General features: G+C 35.0%; 2 protein-coding genes across 3 annotated transcripts; both read right to left on the bottom strand.

Moving 5' to 3' along the window:
• Window positions 1-1,341: 1,341 nt before the first annotated feature.
• LOC104120309 (uncharacterized) lies at window positions 1,342-11,224 on the bottom strand. 2 transcript variants are annotated; one of them, XM_009632050.4, is made up of 13 exons: window positions 10,897-11,224; window positions 10,098-10,214; window positions 9,284-9,348; window positions 8,275-8,374; window positions 8,078-8,149; window positions 7,650-7,709; window positions 7,433-7,562; window positions 7,158-7,348; window positions 6,852-7,033; window positions 5,875-6,002; window positions 4,809-5,074; window positions 3,252-3,495; window positions 1,342-2,659 (listed from the first exon to the last, which is right to left on the bottom strand). In XM_009632050.4, the coding sequence occupies exons 1-13, from the start codon at window positions 11,161-11,163 to the stop codon at window positions 1,851-1,853; spliced, it is 2,631 nt and encodes an 876-aa protein (XP_009630345.1). In that variant the 5' UTR covers window positions 11,164-11,224; the 3' UTR covers window positions 1,342-1,850. The 2 variants fall into 2 exon arrangements, with proteins under 2 accessions (XP_009630345.1, XP_009630344.1); XM_009632049.4 differs by having other exon boundaries at window positions 8,269-8,374; window positions 10,897-11,223.
• Window positions 11,225-15,795: 4,571 nt separating this feature from the next.
• Window positions 15,796-21,315, bottom strand: LOC104120308 (heme A synthase COX15). The gene is made up of 7 exons (XM_009632048.3): window positions 20,985-21,315; window positions 18,707-19,005; window positions 18,239-18,464; window positions 17,901-18,146; window positions 17,604-17,714; window positions 16,490-16,621; window positions 15,796-16,294 (listed from the first exon to the last, which is right to left on the bottom strand). The coding sequence occupies exons 1-7, from the start codon at window positions 21,225-21,227 to the stop codon at window positions 16,124-16,126; spliced, it is 1,428 nt and encodes a 475-aa protein (XP_009630343.1). The 5' UTR covers window positions 21,228-21,315; the 3' UTR covers window positions 15,796-16,123.
• Window positions 21,316-26,366: the final 5,051 nt, after the last annotated feature.

The following is a 26,366-nucleotide window of genomic DNA, read 5'->3' as shown; positions in this document are numbered from 1 at the left end:
TGCTCGAGTTGCCATCTCGTGACTATGTTAGAGGTAAAGTAATTGCTATATAACTAGAGTTCTCCTTAATGATAAATTTGAATTAATTTGTTCTAATTGGAATTATCTTTTTGAATTGTCGAAGTTTTATGATTGTTCTTTTTCAGATAACTATGCATAACGTTGAAATATATGTTAAATAGAGTGTCACTATACAATTTATATACAATGGACTATCACTATACAAAATAAATTGTCATTATACAAAAGAAATATACTAAATAGATTGTCACTATACAAAATATATACAAAATAGACTGTCACTATACAAAAAAATATATTAAATAGACTGTCACTATACAAAATATATACAAAATAGACTGTCACTATGCAATTTATATACAAAATAGACTGTCACTATGCAATTTATATACAATAACTGTCACTATACAAAAAATATACTAAATAGACTGTCACTATATACAATATATACAAAATAGACTCACTATATAAAAAATATATAAAATAGACATTTCGAGCTATTAGATGTAATATGTTTGGGCCGGAGGGACATTTCGGGTCAATGGGGGAAAACATGAGCTATTAAAATTTTGAGGGACTATAGAGGGTCATTTTTTCAATTTGATTTCATGGAGTGTAATGTTCATTTGCTTTCACATACCTTGAATCCGAAATCTCTAATTAAGATTGAAATGATTCTATTCATCCCATCACCACCTTTGGTGTTTTAAAGATTCGACTACTCCTTTGAAGTTTACTTCTTGACGTAGTTGTTCCCTAAAATTTATAATAATAAGTGTGACATACAAATAAATACTACTCCGTCTATTCTACATTAAATGACAATATTGAATAGCCACGAAGCTTATGATAATAATTTTAAAAGGTTATAAAGGAAGGACTGCGTTCAGAGGAAAAAAGAATCGGAGCTTACGTATTATTCTAGTTGCAGTGTAAGAAAATATTAAAAGCATTTGGTCAAAAAGTTAATATGTTAGGGGGAAAAAAAACTTTACATCAACGTAACATTTGGGCAGTTAAAAGTTTTTATTGAAAGTTGTATAAAACGATTTTTTTTGGGTTGTAAAATTGTATTAAATATTTTGAAACAACCCTGAATACTATGGATATATACATCGGAACGAAGAAAATAATAAAGTAAGAAATTTTGCTTATTTTAACCTAATAAAATTGAGGAAAGAATAATTTATAGGGTGATTAACCTTGTGAATGGTGATCATATTGCTAAAACATGCATGATTCTTGGGAGGTTAAATAGAACAAGAACAAGGCATATAATAGTGAAGTAATAAAGCTAGACTACACATTGAAGAAAACACATTAAAAACACTATCCTCTATTTCAAAATTGGCATATCCTTGTCAAGGACTGTATTGGGATTCATCTTGATCCTCAAGCTTAGGATGGTACAGCTTACAGAAACACAGTTGAAATGAGTAACTCTTGCGCACCTAGCAATCCAATGTGCTTCACCTAATTCAAAAATCTCGAAAATGTGGTCTAGTTACAATTTTAACGTTCGACCACAAGTGAGCTAAATCACTCCTATATAAAAATTAAAATGATACAGCCTCTACGCAAGGATAACATAAATAAACTGGAAAAATAACCCATCCCAACTCCAAACTGTGATCATGAGAGGGTGGTAACCTCTAGATACATCAACTCGTCCGTAATCTCCCTCTTAGAGATAAAGCCATCAACTCGTCCCTAATCTCCCTCTTAGAGAAAAGGCGAGGGGACTGATGATTTTCTAATGCAAATACATCCTTCCACCCAATACGAGACATAATCAGTAAACATGCACCATTGTGTAGGCCGTTCTCTATTTAATCAGAATCAGGCTCAACATCAACAATATCAGGAATTGACTCCATGGACTCGTTATCTGATTCATGCATCAACCCTTTACCTCTGTCTAAATTCATCATTGAAGCAAATCCATCTACGCTAGCTTCCGCCGCTTCCTTTCTTGATGCATTGTCCATGAACTTTTCCGATCCTAGAGATACCACATCACTCTTAGCGCCCAAGACTAGTTTCTCTGCTTGAACTTCACTACCCATGGGATTTAAAGTGTTGCCACCAGAAACAAGGGCACTGGATTGAAGACTGTTTTTCCCATCACCAATTGAAGCAATAGTTTCAGATAGCTGTGATTCAACCATGACCTCATCCCTATCCATGGGGCCTTTCTTCGCAACAGTAACAGGCGCTACTTCCACCAATTTACTACTTTCAGAAACTTTTATAGCAGTGGTATCCAAAGATGGAACCTTTCCTGATAAAGTATCTTTCAATGTTTCTGGGGGTAGATTACTTTTATCCGTATCTTTTCCAGGATCAGCTGCCACGGTATCCGAATCTTCGCCATTTCGCAGCCAATTTTCATAAAGGTCATCATTATAAGAGTCTGGCTCGTCAGGGGCCTTGCTGAACATGCCAATGTGGAATGTGTTATTTGCTGCACGGTCACTGATGTGTAAATTCCCCGAAAACCACTTATTTCTGACCTCATAATTGTTGTCAGTGGACTGGGGATCTAACAAGGGAAGCGCCCGGGGATGTATAAGCACTTCCAACGCCAAAAGAGCGTGTACACAACATTCAGAAACTTTAGTTCCTATTTCTTGAGCCCCTGCTAACAACAAATTAACGACAGGTAATTCATTGAAACAGCCTGCAAAAAATTGGAAGGATGCCAAACTAGATAAGGGAACTACGAGGTGAGAACAGCAAGATCATCCTTAGAAGTAAATGTTCTTCAAATGCGTCAGTAGGATAGCGGTATTTAAAATAGAAAGCACCACCCACTCTCAAGCCACCACCTCAATCATTTTGAGAGCAACTGCTAGGCCAAACCATTGTTAAAAATTCCAGTCCCCATAGCTATGCAACTTACAAATCATTATGAGATCAAAATTTCAACACATAGTTTTCCTCTCTTACCATGCCCATACATCTACTAGTTTAACTTTCAATCTCAAGAATATTAACTTCTACTTGATCAGAGTATGTTTTTAGTACATTTAGCAAACGAGACAGAAGAAGACTGACAAGGACTGTGTCAGGCACACGGCAGCTTGGTTAATAGATTTCATGCGCAATAGTTGCTATATTGTGTATTGTCTAAGGGAGTTGTTTTAGATATGCCTGGAATAGCATAGAAGGTTTCAGCTGTTCCTAAAAAAAATATATGTACAGTCACCTCAACAAAATCGCAATCCTACCTCTGCGAAAAAGTTCAAGCCCCTGAGATAGGTGTTGTGGACGAGTGCGGCCAGGAGAGATGAGAGAAGCCAGAAGTGCTCGTAAAGCTGCAATTTGATAGTCTCCCCAGGTAGTGGTCGGTGAGCCAGGAACCAGTTCGCCTCTGTCATCCTTGGCCCACCCTCCTTTACAAGCATTTCTGGTAACATCCAAAAGAAGGTGATCAACATTTGCTCGCCAACTCTCGGGTCTCCAAGAACCACCCTTAAAATGACAAACATAAGATACTTGCCATCAAGAACAACTTCTGGAGATAGATACAAATGAGAAAAAGCGGGTAATATAGAATAGATGGGTGTGCATGCGTGTGTATACTTGTAATTTAGGCACCATAGCAACATATAACCCAGTATGCAATCTTCATGTACTCACTATTATCCTAGAATATGATTTATGTTAAATGCAATTATAATTATTATATGGATTAAGGAGATTGACAAGCGGGCGACGAGTACCAATTTAAAAGGAAAACAATTTCATAGCATATGAGAAATATAATGACAGACTCAAGCAGACTCACATTGGTGAACGAATGTTACGGACTACTACCTACCTCGGATATCAGATGAATATCAATAGACATTAAAATCAAGAGACAAATAAACCTTATTGCAGCAGTAAAATCAAGTAAGATAATCATTAATAAAAAATGGATTAGATATAGGTATAAAGTGATAAGAAATAGATGCTTTCAAGTGAGAACTGAATGGATGCTTTCAACTGAGAACTAAGGAATTGAAGCTCCCATGTACCATCTCCTGACTTTGCAGATGCTTAAGAGAGTGCATAAACGATTTTCTGATGTACAATGAACACTTCCAGGGTGCAGCTCACTCTAGGAAAAATCAGCTCATTCAGAATAAACATAAACAGTCATCCCAAGAATAAGACAAACCTAGGCTAAAATCTCTTCTCAAGAAAAAGGAAGAGCCACTTTCACAAGCTAATAGCTGGAAAATATTTTTCTCTAACCACATATCTGATTCACATTAAAATTTAAACTTTGAAAGCACCCAGGCAAGAATGCAGGTAGAGAGCCAAGCTTTAACAAGTATAATGAAGGGCAAGCATTAGAAATTCTTTTGTCTGTGTATGCAGGTAGAGAGCCAAGCTTTAACAAGTATAATGAGGGTATGCTTATATTCCCTCTAATAACTGTTGAAGAATCTTCATGGAAGTATTGATTACCAGGCATTAGAAATGTCGAGTCATTCCCTTTTTGAGCCCTACTTTCTATTTTGATTTGTCCAAAGATGGTGTCAATCTCTAACATAAAACTACTTCTTTACACTTTTCAATACTTTTTCTTATATGATATTACCAAATTGAGACACTGCTTTTATAACTTTAAAAGTTCAAATTCAACAAAGAATCAGCCTTATCTTCTAACTTTAGTACTCATGCTATTACAAAACAGCTTGCAACTCTTTACAAAAACTTAAAAAATTAAATCACAACTCTTTTCTTAAAAACCACATTTTGTAAGAAGTCCATAGTGAGAGCAAAATTAAGCATACCACGGAAAGAAGGGCTTCCAATGCCTCTAGTGCAGCTATCTTAACAGATAATGAAGCCATGTTTGGGGACATTTCCATTTCAAAAACATCTCTATCAGGCTGCTCCTCAAGCGAATTACTTGTACTAGCATGCTTCCTCTTCTTGTGGGAAGTTTTTTTCATTGTCTCTGGATGTAACTTCTGTTGTGCAATGGGAGATATGTCTCTCTCATCCAAATCCATCAATGCATTGTTAACAATCACATCGGTTAGGTGTGTAGATATCCCTGCCAAATTAAAGTTGCTGCAGTCAGCGACAGACTTGTAATCAAAATCACAACCACTATCAGAATCACCACTCCGCTGAATGCACAGCCAGCTCGGAGCACTAGATTTAACTGACATACATACAGGGAAATGGAACATAAGAATCTAATATGAACACTGATCACCTGCCAGTAAGCTTAACAAAAGACGAAGTACTTCCCTGCTTGAGCTTGACTAAAGCTTTCATACTAAAGGATAACTTTTCTTCTAAACAAAAAAGCCCAGGATATTTACTTTGTCTATCATTTGGAAACTCCCTACTGGAGGTACTTCTAGCAAGCATAAGGCTTACAACATATATATAATATATTAGTGATACATATATGGAATATTTACCACCCAGTAATTATAGCTACAAGAGGTATTGAATAACACTAAAGAAACTCTGCATTTAGAGCACAGAACATGGACTGATTCCTTGAATTAGGGAGAAGCCACTACCTAATGAGGAATAATGATTTCAGGACTGACTGCATGCAGTGCGCCGAAGAAAATTATCTCATTGTTCCGAGAAGATTTATTTACTGTCTCAGCTAAATTATGTAAAGCTTATTAGCATTTAGGGACATGCACAAGGACAACCCAGCCTCTAGGTTAGGCAGATGTTTATTTGCATAAACAGAGGCCAAAAGAAAGAAGTACAAACTTGTCAAATATTTAAAATGCGACAACCCAGCCTCTAGGTTAGGCAGATGTTTATTTGCATAAACAGAGGCCAAAAGAAAGAAGTACAAACTTGTCAAATATTTAAAATGCCTACCAACCCCCAGTGACATCAGCAGAACTTTCATAATTGCGTACACCTTTATCCTTAGCTCTGGCAAAGCAGACGTCTCGAAGTAGTTGGTTAGGAGTCGTATTATAGAGGCAACATGAGGGAGCAACTGGCTGCAAAAGAGAGAAAAGTGGCCCAACTTTAGTGTTAGTATCCCTCTAATAAATTATCCAATATGGAAACGGGAATCATAATAAAATTCAATAATCAAGTAAATTTTGAAAAAACATGTACTAGACTTTTCTTTTGAATTGGTCTTACAGATCCATGCATGGGGTAAACGCCCAACATGTGTTATAAGGTTTACTAACATTTTATCCAAGTATGTACTAGTTCTCGACCATAATATTTAAATTCTAACAGAATAAAACATTTACTGACTGAAATCAAGGAAAAAACAAAAAGGGAAAACATAGACAATTTTAAAAGGCCAAATAATGATAGAACAGGTTGAACTTATCAAACAATAGAAAATAGCAACAGAGCAGGTTGGCGTTCAAAAACCAAAGGTAGCGTCAAAATTAGGTGAAGCAAGGATACAACAAACACATACTTAGCCAACAACCAGAGAAATGGTGATATTTAAGAAAACAAAGAAGAGTGACTAATAAAGACTTTTTAAAATTAAGAAAAAAGGACTTTTCTCCTCTCCTTTCCCAAGATGGCCAACGGGTGAATGTAACTGATCCCCCATGATCAGGCTTGTTATTCACTCCCTTACTTTAAGATGACCGTGCGAAAATTGATCTTTCTACAAGTCAGATTAGCCAAATTATTAAAGGTACAGGACTACAACTAAAACATGAACAGACACGTTAATAATGATCCAGTTGGATCGTGCATACCCGAGATGGTATTTTATCCTACGCAAGAGAATCATCACTCTTTGGGACAAAGATAGCGAAATGAATAAAGGTTATCCAACTGAAACAAGATAGAAGAACAAATATGGAAAAGCTCACCTGCCCAGTCCCTTAACAATCGATGTAAGAAGATCCAATATGCGTGAATGTAAGACTGGGAGTTCTGAACAAATAAATTCTTGTTTCATTGTAGTCATGTAGGAGATGCCTGGTGATGAGGAACCATCAACCATCAGCACTCTTTGAGCAAGAGCTAATAATGGACGTACAGGCATAGACACCTAGTAAGAGAGAGAAAAAATCAAGATATTGCCTCAAATACTTCTATAACTTGCACCACTCCTACGGAAAAAAAATTGATCATGAACTCTCATTAAATTAGAAGTTGTATGTACAGATTCTGACCTGAAATGGGTAAGAAGTAGTAAGCAATTTACAACAACAAAAGATCAGGGTAGAGATTCTGGAGATTTGCAAGTGCTCAGGCCTCATCATTTTGTCTGAAGTTTGACTATACAAAGATTGGCCTCCTAATGGAGGCGGTGGGTCTTTCCCAGGGGGAAGCAGCAATCTCATGGCCTCAGTACTTCTAGTTTCTACAAATATATTTATAAAGATGAATCTCAGTTAGAGCTCCTGCCATGATTAGTTAGGATAGTCGATCAATATTCAAGAATCACCTTGCTCTAGACCCTGGAAGGCAGCATTCAGCTGAATATTGATTGATAGCATGATCTTCTGCATCATCAATAACCAGCTATCCTCGTCCCCCCTTGATATTGGTAGCAAACCCAAGCAACAAGCAAGCTTCTGAAAACTAAAACTAGATGAGTCCTCTGCTTTGGCTATATCACATTCCAGCTAGAATTCAAATAAACCGTCTGGTTTTTGTCTCACCTTCAGCATACTAGGACTGCACTTGCCTGACATGAGCCTCAAAACAACAGTATCCTCAACCTGCCAAAATTACCACTTTAACAAATGCATCTATATTGAAATACACACAATATCATGATTAGGATTCTCCAAAGAACAAAAGTTAGAAAGAGAAACAACAATCTAAACCTTAGAATAACGGCAAATGAATGCGAGCCCAAGAACCAATGTCATCAATAAGAAGAAAAAAAATAATATCACAGGAAACAGTTTCGTAATAACCTTAATTAGTGTATCTCATGCTTCCATTTCTATCTTGATCTTGATGAACAAACTAGACATTGATTCATTATGAACTTGGATCCGAATGAGCAATCCTTAGAGTAGTTTTAATGTTACGCAAAGTAAAAAGAAAAAAGAAAAAATCATGAAATCAACAAAGAACTTACACCATCATAATGCCGTTGAATGGAAGATGGGAAGATATCTAAAATGGTGCACAACAGAAAAATAGCTTCTTCCTGCACAGGTTGCAAGAGATGTCAAAACTCTAAAACAAAGGCAAGCAACCACTTCCTACGCAGTATGCAAAATTAACTGAATACTTCAAATAACGAACTGCTCAGCTAGTTTTACTAACCCATACAGCATCAAATGTATCCTCATTTAGCAGCTTCAATAATGGTTGAATAAGTTTTGTACCGAGTGATATACCATCTTTCTTTGCATTGGGCAATCCACTCAACCTGATATTCAGAAAGGCCAAGGCACATTTCTTTTTTATCAGACAAATCATCAAAAGTCGCAAGGCCAGCCTAGACCCTTCTTACAGGCCTCTGCATAAATGTTGCCAGACTAATGCTATCCAACAGAATTTACATTAAAGGGCAAAATGCTCCAAGGGAGAAACATTGAACTTGCTACAAATTTAAAATTATTGAAAATCTTGCCAAAGTAAGTTGCAAAAATGCCCCAAGGGAGAAACATTGAACTTGCTACAGATTTAAAACAATTAAAAAGCTTGCCAAGTAAGTTGCAAAAATGTTGACCAGTCTGTGTTAGTTCTGTTCCTTAGTTTGCACAAACGGAAGTAAACACTTTCCACTTTTCCCAGCCTGAACATTTACAAAGTAAAATAGCTAATCCTGAGATATGAACATCAAAAAAACCGGAAATGTCTATGTCTGCTCAGTCTTGCAGCATTCTTAAATTAGTTACACGAGCTCCAACTTTATTAATTAAGGTGCTCCTTCAATTACATTATGCACCAAATCTTAATATTTCACTCGCTGCAGCAGCTACTTTCAGGGTTTAAACCCCATAGCCATATCACTGGGACGGTGGGCAAGCTACTAACTCCACATAAATGCCGTATCATACTGGAAAAAATCCATATGATGAGTAGTTTACTTCCTGAAACCATTAAGATCAGAAAGGAAATTTAATGTGCAAACCTAAGTTACACAAAACCTCCTTATGTTGCACAGAAAACAATGATTTCGTAAACCATCAACGGTGTAAGCATAAGCAAGAGGTTTCCATTAACATACATCAAAACAGTTTTTCCAAGTTATGAGCAACCAATAGCCCTCTCCGTTAAACATAGACTCATTGAGTACAAAACAAAAATTCAACATCAAAAATACCAAACAAACCTTGTGAATAAATCTGACAGGGATGCACAAGAAGCTACCTTCACAAAGTGGGAATCTGCAGGGGACTAGTCCAAGTACCCACCAAACAAAAAAGAAAGGAATGTCCATTAATTTTTCACATTCATATAAATAAACACTTTGGCAAAGATTATAAGAGGTTAGCTGTAGTCAATCTACTGTTTGCTAATCTTCACTGATTAATGAATAGAACATATAGGATTGACCTGCTCAATACCAAGGCACCAATTTATCAGGCTGAGTCAAATAAATGATTAGAACTTTCAGAGGTTTGAAGTCCCAGTTACTCTACTTTTTAGTCCGATGATGTCAATTTATCTACATGATCAGTCATCTTGAGGTATAGTTTTCTTTCTTTTTTTTTTGCTTTGTTTGAAATAGGTCATCTTGAGGTATAGTTGATAATGATAACAACACAACTTATACACCCTTTTTCCTGCATTCCAGAAAATAGTTCTACTCCCTACAGATATAATAACATCTAAAGGTACTCTTTCGAGAAAATGACAAAAATGGTCTCTTATGTTTGGAGGTAGGTTCAAAATGGTCCCTGAACTATACACCTGAGCAGTTTTTTCCTTAAGTTTGCCAAAAATAGCTCTTTCGCTCTCAGTCAAATATTTAATAAACTCCGTCATCTAACACGAACTATGAGAAAAAATATTTGGCAACCATAATGAGTGGCAAATGTTTGAACTTTTAACTAAAACAGGAATGTGAATCCTTTTTACATAACTCACTAAACAGATGAAGATCACACAAAGAATTCTTATCAATAAACCATTAGCTTGAATACCTGAAGGTGGAGTAAGAGTGTGTTAAACCATGCAGCATAAGAAGCTAAGAAACGCTCCCTACTGCATTCTTGACACGTCACCCCGAGCAAACATACACCAGCCCAGCATTTATCTGGCTGCAACACAAACAATCACCAAAAAAACAACTCTTAATCCTATTACACAACACATAAAATCCAACATAACGAAGTTCATAAACTGCAATATGATTTATAGGAACCATGTTATCAGCTCAAGAAAAAAAAAATGCTTTATCAGTTTATAGGAACCATGTCAAAACCAGAATAAGGTTTTCATTATCCTGTCAATAGATTCAACTGACAAAAGGAACAGACCCTGCTGCAAAAGGTCAAAACATTACTCCCTCTGGACCAATTTACGTAGCACAATTTACTTTTTTTTTTATAACCGTTTGTCCGGGCCAGCTTGCGGGAACTTCGACTAATTCCACGGAATACCTGCGTACCTTCCATCAATAACAAGTCTCCAGGTAATTAGGGTCCACTAAGGCTTGGAAAGATAAGAAAATTTTGCCTCCACTGAGATTTGAACCTGACACTCACGGTTCTCAACCAACTTCATTTACCACTAGGTCACACGAGTAGCTTGTTTTAGACCACACATTTCAAAAGTCTTTTTCTTTCTTTCTTAAAATTCTGTGCTTTCTTAAACTCCATGCTTTCTTATTATCGATTCATCATTATTAAATTTTCAAACTATAATTACAAACATAGAAGCAACAAATGAATGTAGTTAGGGACAATTCATAGAGTATAACAGTTTTTTAAGATTATTCACCGTGTCGCTGGAGGCAAGAGCGAGCACTCGGTTGATCCATGAATCGACAGCGGACGTCCAGTTTTCAATCAACTTTTGATCAGATTCCGGTGGAGCCAATTCGGAGAGTAAGCGCTGAATCTTAATGGTAGAAACGACGTAGGAGAGAACTGAAGGGTTCCGAAACGGATGCTTTAGGTCAGGGACGTACTCTTTGAGAAGGGACCGAAGTAGCCGAGGCTTCAATGCGACGTCGTACATGTTCTCAATTGTATCTGCTGCCGCCATTTTTTTCTTTTTTGAAGAGAAGGAGAAAGTAGTGAAATTGCAGAGGTGTAGTTTAGGGTTTAAGTGATAAACCCTGAATTTTAACGGGGCAGACAGAAGGTTTCCATTTTATGAAATCGGGTCGGACCTTACTATTGGATCTTTGCTGGAAAAACAAAAAGGAAAAAATGATATCATATAGCTCGCTGTCAAAATAATAGCGGAAAAATATATTTATTTATTATATATATAAAATATATATATATTTTATATATTTTTACGGTTATCAGATGTAAATAGTTCTTGTCGCAAGCTAATACTTATTTTTGCTTTGTGTAAAGTATCTAGATGTATTTTTTCAGCAACATGCAAATTTAACCTGGGTTTCTTAGTGATTTATTTTAGGGATTTTATACAAATAACTGGCCGGAATCATTATTTATTTATTTTGGTGGATATACATAAATTATATGTAGTTATACATATATTATACATGAATTATCCGTTGGTTATACAAGAAATAGAGGTAACTCAGAGTTGGATTTGTGTAACTTCTTATCCACTCTAATGTGATTATAATTATAACTTATCAATTTGAGGCAGTGTTTTAAAAGGTATTTTCGGGGCGATTCCTGGGGCGAGGCGCACCAAAAATGCCCTGAGGCGATGGTGTGGGGCGAAAGTCTCAAGAGGCGTACGCCCGGCGTTTGAGGCACGTTTTTGTAGTGAGCCGTAAGCCCCATAGACATTTTCAAATTATAACAAAATTTGTTGAATAAGTCCTTCATATAATACCCAAATTCTCAAAAGTTAGTAGCTTGTAATTACTCAAATGTTTAAAAAAGGAACTTAAATGTATTAAATTTAAAAGTCAAGACCTTTTTATTGATTGAAGCCCTAATTTATGGTATTTCCCAATTCTTTATTTTGTCTGCTAGTCTGCTAATATATCCCAAAAGTAATGAATATTTTTTTTTTACAAATGCAAAGAGAACTCTATTTTCCTTCATAGCAGCAAGTTCAAAGTTCAAATTGCAGGTTAGTCATCATCTTTGTTCCTCCATGTAAAAAACTTTATTCTTTTCGACTCAAGTTACTTGTGCTTGTAAGTAGCGTATAATATATTGTTTTGACTATCTTTACGGGGATGGAGCATATCTCTCTCTCTCTTTCTCTCTTTCTCTCTCTATCTATATCTATATATATATATTCACATATCTATAATTTTCTTTATTTTTTATGTAATTTTACATGTTTATAAATATTTATTGTAATTATATTACTTTATAAAATATTAAAAATTAAATACTCATGGGGCTTATGCTCTGTGCCTCGGGGCTTACGCCTTACTGAGGCATATGTAAAACACCTTGCCTTACGCCCACGCCTTTTAAAACACTGATTTAAGGTAGAGATGTCTCGTTGATTGGCTAATCCCTCTTGTGACGAGACGTGATTTAGAGGTTGTTGAGACTGCAAAATTATAACGCTATAGCCACGGGAAGGCAAGGAAATGCACTGAGAAGGGAAATTTAGTAGGAATAGTGTTTACATCAAATTAATTTATTATTTTGAATATATATTAAAAAATAATTATTGTTTATTTGGTAAAAATATGTATATAAATTAAGGACACATGATATACATATATTGATTTTGTGTAAATATTAAGTGTTGATACATTTTTACATGAAGTCCTTGTATTTCATGGTGCGAGTCTTTATTAACCGGCAACAATTTTTATTTTATTTTATTAGTGATAAGATATTAGTTAAGAGAGGCTCATTCATACAAATAACTTCCATAAAAATGTTTTACCCGATTCCATTTGATTCAAATTTTTTCTCACCTCGAGTAGTCAAAAGAACAAGTAATTTGGTTTGACTTACTTGGTTAATTAAATTAACTAACGAAAACTCAAGGCAGCCATATTTTCTTGTTTCACCCTTCACTAATTTACATGTTAACAAAACTTTATATACAGTAGCGAATATATGAATGCCAATTTGAAAAAAGAAAGAAAAGAACACGTACTATAATCCAGATAATCCATATAATAAATCATGGCACAGTTGCATAACGTCCGTGATACATCGATGAATTAATGGTATTGACGTTTAAGAAGAAGAAAAAGGAAAGAAATATCTCAATTTACAAACTCAAATAAAATTGGTGGTATCTGAAAAATTCGAAAATTTTGCCTCTACCCCTAAATGATTATTCAAAACCTTTATTTTATTTTATTTTATTTTTGGTGCAATCTTTATTTAAATCTACAAATAGATACTCCATTATTAGATTTTGAAAAGAAGAGAATATACCAAAATCAACTATTCAGAAAAAAACTTAAAAGAAACGTCGTGCATGTTTTTTCTTTTAAAACTTTGTTGAAAGATGCGGTTATCTCATATTCTCATGTTTTTTCCTTTTATATATTAACTTGCGCACTTAGAGATAAGTGGGTACGGGGAGCCAATGAATAATATATATATATATATATATATATATATATATATATATATATATATATGCATATACCGTTATCATTAAATCATAGTTAATTAGTACATATTAATTTCACTTACCATTCAATTGTAATAAATTAATATAATTTAGTATAAATATCGAATGCGAGTAAATTTTTACTTATGTATACAGTGACTTAATACTATATAGTGATTTAAACCACACCATCTCTTAAAAAATCAACTTATATCACTTTAGTGTTATTTTCCAAATACTAACACCTTCGAGGGAAAAAAACACTAGTAAAAACTTGATTCCAGTTTCTTGATTCACGCAAATTCTAAGTCTGTAGTTTTCCATGATACAGACACTAAAAAATGGGGGTCAAAGATTAATCCAGGATCAGGATGTAATTTAAAGTATGACTATAATTTAAAGAAATGTTTATTTTTTCAATAGAGATCCCAATTGGATTAAAGGTGATTGCTGTTGATTTTCTATTAAGACTCATTGAATAAGCATCGACAAAACTACAAGGCTGTTGTTTTTTTGCAAGCTACGCAACGATCAAAAATGATATAAAGTATCTCACTTTTTATGGAGGCATATCTTTGGATGACGGAAAAGTATGTAAACAAATTTTACACTGACAGATGTATATAACTCTAATTTAAAATGCCGAACAATGTCACTTATGCTCTATAAAAGTGATTGAGAAGATGTGATTGAGCAGGATCATCGGTATTAAAAGGAAAGCTAAACAATATTAAAAATAAAATAAAATTAATAACATAAAAAGGAAAATGATGAGAGAATCTGACTATAAATTACAAACTCATACTTACTGATAAATTGGAGGCAGCATATATCTTCCAGGCATGTTTTGATTCTAAAAAGGGCTTCCACTAGATATATTTGACGCATAATTCTAATATGGCCCTAGACTTCTTTGGTAAGGTATGCCTACACAGTTTGGTCCAGGGCCATAGTTATTGGGAGGTGTTTCGCCATATATAGTTATGTGGTGAGTGACCCTCCCATGCTAGGCCGGTGCATCTCGCCCATGTTGGGAGGGTCATAGGTAGTCCCCTGCTACCACACGTTGGATCTAGGGTTATGATGTCGGCCTTGGTACATTATGATGTCGGCCTTGGACCAAACAGTGTAGCTAATACATTATCAAAAAATTCATAACTAGTTGCAATGTACAAACAAAGAATTAAACTCTGTAGAGCACATACATAATTTAAAACATCTTGAAAATTAATTTCAAATTTTAATAGAAGAAAATCTATAATTGTAGCTTGTTTAGTAGATTTCAATCTCTTTTTTACATTATAACGCTTGAATTGACGAAGACTTCCGCCAAAGCTTTCCGCAAAAGGATATTTGATAGCCTTCCCTTGAAGGGAGTATAAGCCTTTAAGAGCTTGATAATCAATATTTGAGTAGGCTATTATAGAAAGGTAATTATATGAAGAGTGTACCGGTAATAACGACAACGACAGTTGCGGCAATTGCTAATTGCTATAGGTAAAATACTATTACAAAGAGGTAAAATTTAACATGAATTTGATTTCAGAAACACTTAGCTGCTATAACGAATATATTATAGAAAGACCCGACTGTATAATTTAGGAAGTTTACAAAATAAATAGTTTCATTGATGCACAACGTTCGTCAATCACATATGTATCTTCTCTTTTTGTTTTGATTTGAAGTTAAAATCAATATGTTTTTAAAAAGAAAAAGCCTCAATTTCAAGTTAGCGATTTAAACATTTTCCGTACCTTATCCTCTACCCCTCAGGGTAGGGGTAAGGTCTGCGTATACACTACTTCCCCAGACCCCACTAGTAAAATTTCATTGGGTTGTTGTTGTATCCATACGATCTAACAACATATACCCAAATGTTTGTGAAGATATGTATTATGTATTTATTGGATTGATGTAAATAGCCACTCACCATCTACCCTTCTCTACTAAAATACCGAGTGTTTGTCTATAGCAGGATTTGAACCCCTGACATACAGCACATCACAAATTGCAGTCTTACCACTACACCAAAGCCTTGGGTGGGGGGGGGGAAGTGTGTTTGGGGGGGGGGGACACTTGATTCCAGTTTGTTGATTCAGGCAAATTAAAAGTCTGCAGTTTTTCATGATGCAGACACCTTAAAAATTGGGGTAAAAGAAACCAGGATGCTGGTAATTTACAATAGGACTGTAATATACAGAAATGTTTATTTTCATAGAGATCTCAATTTGAACTCAGTTATTAAAGCTGATTGCTGCTGATTTTCTAAAAGACTCGGTCAACGAGTATCAATGAAACTACAAGATTGCTGGTTCTTTACAAGATAAGACATTCTAAACTTCCCTGGAAATCATGAGAACAAGAGGGCCAGAAAGAAATGCATTTTTTCTGATTCTGTAAGTTGCGCAAGGATAGCAAAATGGTACAATTTAGAATACCTGACAATGTCAATGCTCTATAAGAAATTATGGTATCAATATCAGATCATTTTTGCGACTGAAGGCAACGTCTTTAGAAGTGATGGAGAAGGCCGTCGCACAGTGTGATTGAGCAGGATCATGAATGTTAAAAGAGTCAAAGCTCCTGCTTGATGAGCAGTTCCTAGAGAAACTGGGACATAGGAAAGAAGAGTAGATATGCCCAACGTTACCTGCATTTGAAATAAAAGATGATTCAACCACAACTTACCGTCTAATGTTACCAGTGAGAGTCTTCCACACAATTGGTGTGCGTTTAATTCTCACTATCGTTTCCCACCTTATGTGATAAAAAATATTATATTATATATTTTTTTAAAACAAGAAATAGCCATTGGGGAATATTCTCGATAATGCAAGGCTAATACCTGCAGAGCAGCCATGCCCATGGTGCTTCCGATTAAGTGTCGGACAGCAGGATGCATATCCAGCTTCCTGGTTGACCACCATAACCCACCTATTGCAGCTAAAGTAGCAGTGGCAAGTATACGATGATCAAGCTGCAAAGACAAGAGTGAAATTCGTCATAAAGAACATGTGTCTAGAAGTTTTTGCATTCAGAAAAAATGTAAACTGGCATTCTAATCATAGTTTTCTGCCTGTTGCTTTTTATTTTTATTTTGACAAGGCAATGTTCTGCTATTGTGGCAAGTGCATATAACAAGTCTGGCTCAATGTCCAGAAACTTAAACTTTGTCAAGGCTTTATCATAAGAGAGAGAGAGAGAGAGAGAGAGAGAGAGAGAGAGAGAGAGAGAGAGAGAGAGAGAGAAAATGACATACCTATTAAGTAGTAAACCAAATCAAATTCACCAATTATTTTTGGTTCTGTATTTAAATTAGAAGCTAGTCAAATGCAAAAATTTAACAACGAAAATCCAAAACACATTACTCCTGCCCTTTTGCATACGCCAAAGCAATTACTTAAAGAAATACAGGCACCTTGACTCAGTCTCTTCTGATAAAAATTAGGCCAGGAAATAAACTTTGTTAAATTTCTGAATTGACCAACAGTATCCTCTATTTCAAAATTAGTACACTTGAGGAATAGCCTTTTATGTCTTATTTATTTTTGGTGTGTCCATGTAGTCCCTGTAGGTCTAGAAGATTGGCTGTCGTTTGTAGAAAACTATATCATTTAGTAAGGTTTTTTATTTTTGGTATACTTCTTGTATACGGGTGTTTTCTCTTTGGTCCATTGTTTATAAGATCTCATTACTCGATAAAACAAAATTAGCAAGAAGAATCAACAATTCAGGCTTGAACAAAGGACCTCAAAATATCCAACTGTCAACAGCAACACATTTTTTAATTTAAAATAATTTTTTATGAACAGCAACATAAAAAATGACCTCCATGACTACACTCTTTTCTACCAGCTCTTCTTTATGGTGCTAACTATGGAGATAGATTTCATGTCAAGATTAAAATATCTGATCTTTTAAAAGTAGATAAACTGGAAAGTTCAGAAACACAAGTTTACCTGAACTGTTGCCGTATTCTCGAAGAAGTTGCGCATAATAGGTTTCATACTAAAGATATCATCAGGAATCCATGTATCTCCCATCTTTGGAAAAGTATTAAATGCTCGGCCCTGGAAGTTAACTCGTTCAGCCAAAATTTTGATGATGAATTCCCTTTTACCAAACTTATTAAGAGAATAATATGAACACCATAAACTACTATCATTTTCTTAGTCTCTCGGAATTCAGCAACAAACCATCAAATACTTAACCTGTGCAAGCATAAAACTAAGGTATGGAGAACTTTAGCTACATACAGCGTCATTTCCAGCAACGAAAGCTCCTGAGATAGCAGTAATTCCGACAAGGATGCCCACAGGAAGTGCAAGCCGCTTAACTTTTGCAGCCCCACGAACATAGGCAAGCGATTCGGCTGGAGGTTCAGGCATAACAACAGAAAGAGCCGTCCAGAAGAGTCCACAATAAATAGCAAATGCAGAGGTGAGATGAGCTGCAAGACGGTAAGGGCTTACTCTTGGTTCAACATACTCAGATGGTGGCTCCTGTTGAAAAAAACAATTTAATCAAAACTTAAAGAACGCTGTGTCTTATGTGAGTTTAACAACGGCATAAATGAAATCAATTTGCTTAGTACCTCTAAACCACTTTTCACCATCCACCAACCTATGAGCCCCTGTCCAGCACCAAGAGCAAAGAGTCCAGAAAGTCTAAGTCCAAGTCTTACTGTTATGTATCCCTTACGGAGAAAATATGAGAATGGTAGTGCAAACATTATACCAAGGGCCCTTCCCCACATTCGATGTGCATATTCCATCCAATATATGAACTTGAAATCCTCAATGTTCATCCCCTTGTTCACACTGTAAGGGTTAAAATTTATGTCAGGCAAGCCAATACAAAAATAACTCCAGAAATAAGATTCAATAATAATCTTCATAATAAAGAATCATTATGGAATAATCCTCCGGTCCATATTTTCTTTCCACGGCTACAACGAAATTAAGTTCATAAAGCCGGAAAAAACTACTTTCCTATTAGCATCTATGTGTCTAAGATTAGAGTAATTGAAGTGCACTGAGCACATACTACTGTTTGGACTGACCGTTTGTATTCGGGGGATTGCTTGTACTTCTCAAATTCAATCAACCAATCTTCATCTGTTAGAGGAGGAAGGCTCCCGGTGAACTTCCAATCCGTCATTGAAAGACCTGAACGTGTCAGCCGTGTGACACCACCAAGCACAACCATACTGAAGACCCAAGCAGCAGATGCAAAAAGCCATATGCCAACCATTTTCCGGGCATGGGGTCCAGCAGTTACAAGGAACTTCAATCCCTCCTTGTTTTCAGCTACAGAAGCTGCCACTGTGGAAATTTTTCTGAAAGACATTCTATGCACACCCTGAAATCAATAAAAATACCCCTGTTGGTTGCCATAGTGAAACTTTTTGGGAAGACACAAAGGGAAAGAAATCTGACTCAAGCACTTCTACATTTCTTACTTGCATATTCATACACCTATTCAACACATGAACGCCTGACTTTAACTTACCACATCAAAATTGTAATTCTAAATTGGAGCATTTGGGGAGAAGAAAAATGAACAAAGAATAAGTCACAATGCATTAGCTGTTACTTTTGCAGTTAGACTTGTAAATATCAAAGCAACAACTAGCTAAAAGATCATAACCATCGCTACTCTAAGAATATAAAATACTTCCTATTAAAAAAAAAAAACATAGTTAAGTACAAATTAGTCAATCCAAAACCAAGACAACCCCCGGAAAATGAATTAACTAATCCACAGAATGGGCTGATGTACCGTATAAGCTATGGGTTCAGCCGAACCTAGCAACTTTGTTACAGACCCCCAGTATATGTGTATGAAATCTACAAAATATGTACAAATACTAAATTTTGAACCCAGGAAATCTAATGGTCAGTGGAGTTTCAGTGGCATCCCGAAACTATAAAATTGAAATCATGGATCCGCCTTGACATAATCCATCACACAAATTACAAAGATTAATAGAATTGTCACAAAACCCAATGAACAAATCATGTTCAAATAGCAAAAAAGGTGACATAATCCAAGAATGATTCTATATAACTAGATATATTATCGTTATTCTAATATTGCTCTACTTTCTTTACCTCATAAAAGTAGAAAGGATTCAACTGAAATAATTTCTTATAAAATAAGTAGGTAATTCCCTTAAAGAACTCATGTGCTATAGAACTAGAGACTGTCATTTTATCTTCCAAGATATCATTTGGTTGCTTGGCTTTTTAATTTGATTACACTAACAGTTACTGATAAGTTTTACCTGAGAGGTCCATTTGGGAAGACATGATATTTCTATCTGTGTGCACGTGTGGAGTACAACTATCAAATGTCTTCTACGCTTGGTCATTGGGAATCACTGTTCTTATCCTTCTTGCTGGAATTCACGCTTTAACTTATCATCTTCTTTGGAATCACACTATCTCTTTCATTCATCTGTAAGGTTTTTCTGCATTATTTTCGCTGGCCTTCAGCTTTTCGGGGCGAGCTTTATGCTTCTACTGCTGTGTTATTACAGTGCGTAATCATATGATGGCATTCATGTTTTTTAAAGTGCCCGGAGAAGCAAGGGGAGCTTTCACAATGGATAGAGCACAACTTCCTACTTTCAGAATCAGGCCTGCTAAAGGAACTTCATCGATATCTCACAATGTATAGTTATTTTAATAGGCCGTATGTTGTAATTGATCTTTTTCTAAAATGTATTGTACAGGGGAGTAGTACTCTCCTTATTTTTCTGATCTTACATAGTATAACTAGGACATGTACAAAGGAGGAGTCCTCATATAGCATAGCATTATCACTCCTCCTCCTCATATAGGAGGAATCAACGTTTTATGTCCACATCCTTCATGTTTTACATTTTGGATTTAACATACAAATCAGGGGTCACTGCCCCCCCCCCGGACCATAAGGAGGCTTTTCTATTAAAAACAAAAAGAAAACAAGACAATGAAACTAGTCAACAGAGACAGAATCCATCACACGAATTATAAAGATGCATAAATGTAGACCATTTCGTAAATTACAAATTACTACAAATATCAAAAAAACTAACACTGCATTATATACACATAATTGTCATAAAATCCAATTAAAGAAAACATGTTCAATTAACAAAAAAGGTGACATAATCCAACAATGCTTCTATATAGCTAGATATACTTCTCAACAACAACTATGCCTCAGTCCCAAACAAGTTGAGGTCAGCTATATGAATCCTCATTTCTTCATTTAAGCTCAACTACAGGGGGGAAAACACAACTATTAAAAAAAAAGAGACAACTTTCTCAAAAATAAAAGCACAAAAAACCAACCTTGTGATTAAGGTGATGAAAAGATCTTAAACCATAGTTAATAAAGGTTCTTGCAATAGAGCTTCTGCTTATAGGAGGAATTTTTGGGATAGTAGAAAAGAGCCTGTGTTGATTCAATATTGAAAAAGAAGCTTCATTTGAAATTTTTGTTGCAGTAAACCCCCATCTTCCAAGATTTGATGAAATCTTGTGACCCAAATCTTTGTTTCGCCTTAAGATTGAAATTAATCTGCTCTCCAACATTGCTTTTTTGGGGTTGCGAATTTCTCTATCAAAATTGCTATGAATTGTGTGTTGTGTGTTTGGGGGGGGGGGGGGGGCGCACTTTGGCTTGTCCACGTTTGTTAAATCTTAGACAAGGGTTTAAGGATGAACCGGCCGGTTCACGCAAAACCTAAGAATAGCGTGGATATTGGTACAGCCATAAGATTTAAGAGTCTCATTAGAAAATATCGAATTTTTTTTCTGTTGCTACGATACTTATTGGTTCCGACGAGATGGAATTTGTGTTAAGAAAAACAATAATAAAGAAAAGAAGTCCTTCTGGACGACCCAGTTGGTTTGGAGGGGTTATCCACGGACATTATCTCAAATCGATTCACCATCAATGTCTTTTGAGTTTGAGTATGTCACATGACATGTTTAGTGCGGTTTACATATTTTGTATGGAAAAGGGCCAGAACTGCCCTTGAAGTATTGGAATTGGTATAAAATTGTCCTCCGTCCACCTATTTGAATAAAAATGCCCCTACCGTTATTTTTTTTGGCTCAACATTATTCTTATTACTAACAGAAAATTCATTTAAAAAAAATTAAATAATATCCATGTGTCACCGTCCCATTGGTCTAACATAAACCCTAACCCATAACCTGCCCAAATATTGACCCGCCCTAATTTTAAAACATAACTCTCTCTCTCTTCGCCATTTCATATTAGTGAGCATTTACTTACAAGTGTATGTCTACTATTATTCATGAGGTAAACTCAAAATTGAGTTCTCTATTAGATTTTTTTTTTTGAAAAATGAAATGAATTGTCATATTCTTCTTAATGCAAAAAGTTTAGATTCTTTTTGTTTATGCAATGGATATTCTTTGTTATATAATTTCCTTTATTTGAAATTTGTGGGAGGGTTTCTTCGCTAATTTTTGTCATTCCTTCGTGAAAATTTGAGGATTTGTTTTTCAATTTTTATTATTATTTATGTGATGTGTATTTCTATTTTTTATTTATTTCACTATTTATTCAATTAATATGTAAGCTTTTCTACTCCGTGTAACGGGTATTGTGCAATTGTCACATTTCATACACAGTGGGTTCATATGATGTAATAATAATAATTAACAATTTTTTAAGACAATTTCTTCAGTATTTATTTTCTTATTTTGATTGTTATCGTGGATTCAATTTTCTCGATTAGATTATTGTGTTAAATCTAGTAAAAAAAGGATTTTCTACTCATAATTTGCAAATGAGAGAGGCTATTGTATACGTTGCTATTTCTGGCGGATCCGCCGGTGAATTCCGCCCAAGTAGCAATAAGGCGGAGAGAGAGAGAGAGAGAGAGAGAGAGAGAGAGTGTTTAGTTATGTTTTAATTGAAGTTTAAGTTAACACGTGGATATTAATTAACTATTTTTTTCTTCCAAATTTTTCTGTTAGTAATAGGGGCAATGTTGAGCCAAACAAATAATGGTAGGGGCATTTTTATTCAAATACGTGGACGGAGGGCATTTTTGTACCAATTTTGATACTTCAGAGGTAGTTTTGGCCCTTTTCCGTACTTTGTATGATTTATAGGGTATTACACAATGAAGGTTTACCCAATGCACACAAAGTGCTCACCCGAAAGGCAGAGGCTGTAACGGTTGAGGGTTTTCATGGGTTCCAAAAAAAAAAAAGGCAAGCTATAATAATGTTAATTAGTCAACAATCCCTAAATTACATGTTTACATCAAGTCTAGTTAAATTAACTATGAGAGATAAATAAAAGTTTATTAAGAGTTCTAAGTCTATTAAATGTTTTAATTTTAATAAACAAAAATTTTACATAGTTAGAGAATCAGAATAACCAATGTTATCATTTTCTAGCATTTTGCATCTTGTGTCTTCGTACTTTTATTTCTTCATTGCAGATAAAAAAGAGTAATTCTGAAAGTTAGCATGGGAAGAAGGGGAAGTAAGGGGTTACTTATATAGAGGAGGGGAGTGTGAAAAACTACTAAATTTTACAAGGCTTTGAAAAAATCAATAAAGATTGTGATTATTATAATACATTGAGAAAAATTATTTGATTAACTCAATAGCAATGCTCTCACCTCAACAAAACATGTGTTTCTTTGCTGTATGAGGAAAGAAGGAGATTTGGGGTGCCCTACTGTTTGATATTCATTTGCTTTTCTAACAGCATTGTTCCTTCTTTTCCATTTATTTAACGTATGTTAAGATCTTAACGGAAATAGCTAGAATATTAAGCAAGTAGTATTATTTAAAATTACGTGCAAAATAAATATGAGTTAACTATGACTAAAGACCATTAGTTATAGTTTAATAAGGTAACAAATGCCATTCATTTATTGATTTGGTGTAAACATTCGGTGCGAAAAAGTTTTTACATTAATTATCCTTTTCTTTTATCGCCGTGCCCTTTCACAATGGCCAACAACCCTCCAAATAAAGAAGAATTTAACTAGTATATAATTTTTACATTATACGTGTATTTTAATTTGTTGTAGCGATTATTTGCTTGATATTTTAAAGTTATTAATTGTACTTATAATAGACGGTTACTTTATCGTTGATTTTAATTGATCTAATAGAGGAAACAAAAAGAAGCACACAGTTAATATATAAAAATTAGACTCACAATAACACTGACTATTGCCTCAATCTCAAGCTAATTGAAGCCGGCCAAATGAATTCTCAATATTATAAATATTTTGTTTGGATTAGTAAAATTTCTGTTACTCCGTACTCAAAGAATATCTAATGCTAGGAGTTTTCTAAGAGATTCTAGTTACGGCTCTTCTAGTAAGCTCTATTTTTTTTAGTTGGCATCACCTATATGAACTTGTTACTTTCATTTTTTGGGGGGGGGGGGGGGCTAGATTTGTCTGATTTGCGAGATATTAAATTCAGAATTGAAAGAAAGAAAAACAGAACATATCGTCGACATTGGACAGAAATGGGAAAATGATCAAATATACCCCTCTACTTTGATATATTATTCATATTTATCCTCCGTTATACTATCGGGTCAAATCTACCTTCATTGTTAGTAAAATTTTCAAATTTACCTTCTAACCTAACGGAAAGCCCCAAATACCTTCTATTTATTGCAATTCTTCCTCACAAATCAGTCATCTCCTCCGTGTGATCCACCAGAGAAGAAAAAAGGTCCATATTATAGAAATAATAGTGTGGAGTTACATTATAATTATTCCCCTTGTCTTTGGTTATGCTCAAACCATAAATAAAAGGCATAATTCACATTTTATGGGTATGTCTCCAACGGAATGAGGATGAGTGAAATACCATAGATAATTTGGAAGAGATTTATTTGATTCTTCAGGTGATCAAAATGCATTCGCTTTGAAGTTGTTACTAATATTTACTATTCTTTATGGACAACAGGCATAGCAAGGCAGTAGGTATCCATGTAAATGCATTCTTTTTAGGATTTGGATTTAGCATGTCATTTGATGAAAATTTTGCTTGTGCATGCAATTTTGCATGAAATTTGTGACATATGATTCTTTAGTATTGCTTGAGAAATCCTAAATTAAATAATTTATTTAAATTTATGTCCAGAACATCATTTCAAAGGAATATTTACTAGTGTTCTCATGTCCGGAGGTGGCGAGTTTCTTAAGTCTTCCTGCTCTAAATAATCAAATGGAACAAGAAATCAACTTGTAGAGGATCTTTTCTTCTCTGGTAGAGCACACGCAGGGATAAGTAATTTGTGAGAAAACATTATAGTAAATAGAAGGAATTTGGGATTTTGGGGCTTTACGATAGATTGGAGGCTAAATTTGAAAACTTTGCTAACGGTGAGGGTAAATTTGACCCGATAATATAACATAGGGTAAATATGAATAATATATCAAAATAAATGAGTATATTTGGCCCTTTTCCGGACAAAAATATTGATCATTTATGTAGCACCTTCTCTGCATCTACTGTTGGAAGGTTCTGCTTAACTGTGACCATTGTTTTAAAAGGCAGCATAAGGACTCGCTAAGGAAGATGTTGATTGAATACCTAATACTTTTTCTTGTTCTTTTTTTGTGTCCAAGATTCTGAACAATGTGTTGTGTAACATTAGATAATGTGATATTTCCTTACTTTTCTAAATAGATTTTTCCGAATAAAGTGGAGAGATTATTTAAAGGAATGCCATAGAGGAAATGTATGAAGGAACCATCACTAGTATGAAAATAGCTGTAGGAGGTATAGAGGAGTTTCTTATAACAATGGGTTTAGGTTGGCATTGAGCCCCTACTTGTTTATGCTGGTTAGGGATGAGCTAACTAACATGATACAAGATGAGATCCCATGATGTATATTATTTGCTGATGATATTTTGCTAATGGATGTCAACTACAAGTTTGAGATATGGAGAAGCTCCTTGGAGAGAAAGAGATTTAGGATAAATAGAAGTAAGGCTGAGTACTTGCAATGCAAGTTTAGTCAGCATGAGAATAATAAAGTTGAGGTGAGACTAGATGGGATTGCGGAGCCAAAATGCAAATAATTTAGATATCCATGTTCGTTGTTTCAAGAGAACGGAATGATAGATGAAGATGTTACCTATATGATCAAAATATGATGGTTGAAATAGAAAAGTGTTATCGGGGAGTTATGTGATAGAAGGATGCCTACCAAAGTGAAAGGTCAGTTATATAGAATAACTATAAGACCGTCAATGTCATATGGTAATAAATGCTGGGTTGTTAAGTCCAGACATATCTATAAGACGAGCGTTGTAGAGATATGAATGCTAAGATGGATGTGCGATCATACAAGATAAGATAAGATTTAAAATGACCACATTCGCCAGAAGGTGCAAATAGAACGCATTGAGGATAAAATGAGAGAAGGTCGCTTGAGATGGTTTGGTCATGTCTTGTGTTACCCTACAAAGTCATCGGGCAGTAAGTGTGAAACTATGGTGAGTGAAGGTGTTAAAAGGAGACGAGGTAAACCTAAAATGACATGGAAGAAAATTATCTCGAAAGACCTACAAATCCTCGGAGTCAATGCAGACTTAGCTAAAGATAAGACACAATAAAAAAAAATATCCATATAGGTGATACTTAAATAGGTAGGAATAGAATTTAAATTTGTTAGAGAACTTTTAATGTTAGTACTATTATTTTA

This window comes from Nicotiana tomentosiformis, chromosome 5, assembly GCF_000390325.3.
Source record: "Nicotiana tomentosiformis chromosome 5, ASM39032v3, whole genome shotgun sequence".
Taxonomy (NCBI): domain Eukaryota; kingdom Viridiplantae; phylum Streptophyta; class Magnoliopsida; order Solanales; family Solanaceae; genus Nicotiana; species Nicotiana tomentosiformis.
Note: the sequence above shows the minus strand (reverse complement) of the source record. Positions and strands in the feature narration are given on the sequence as shown.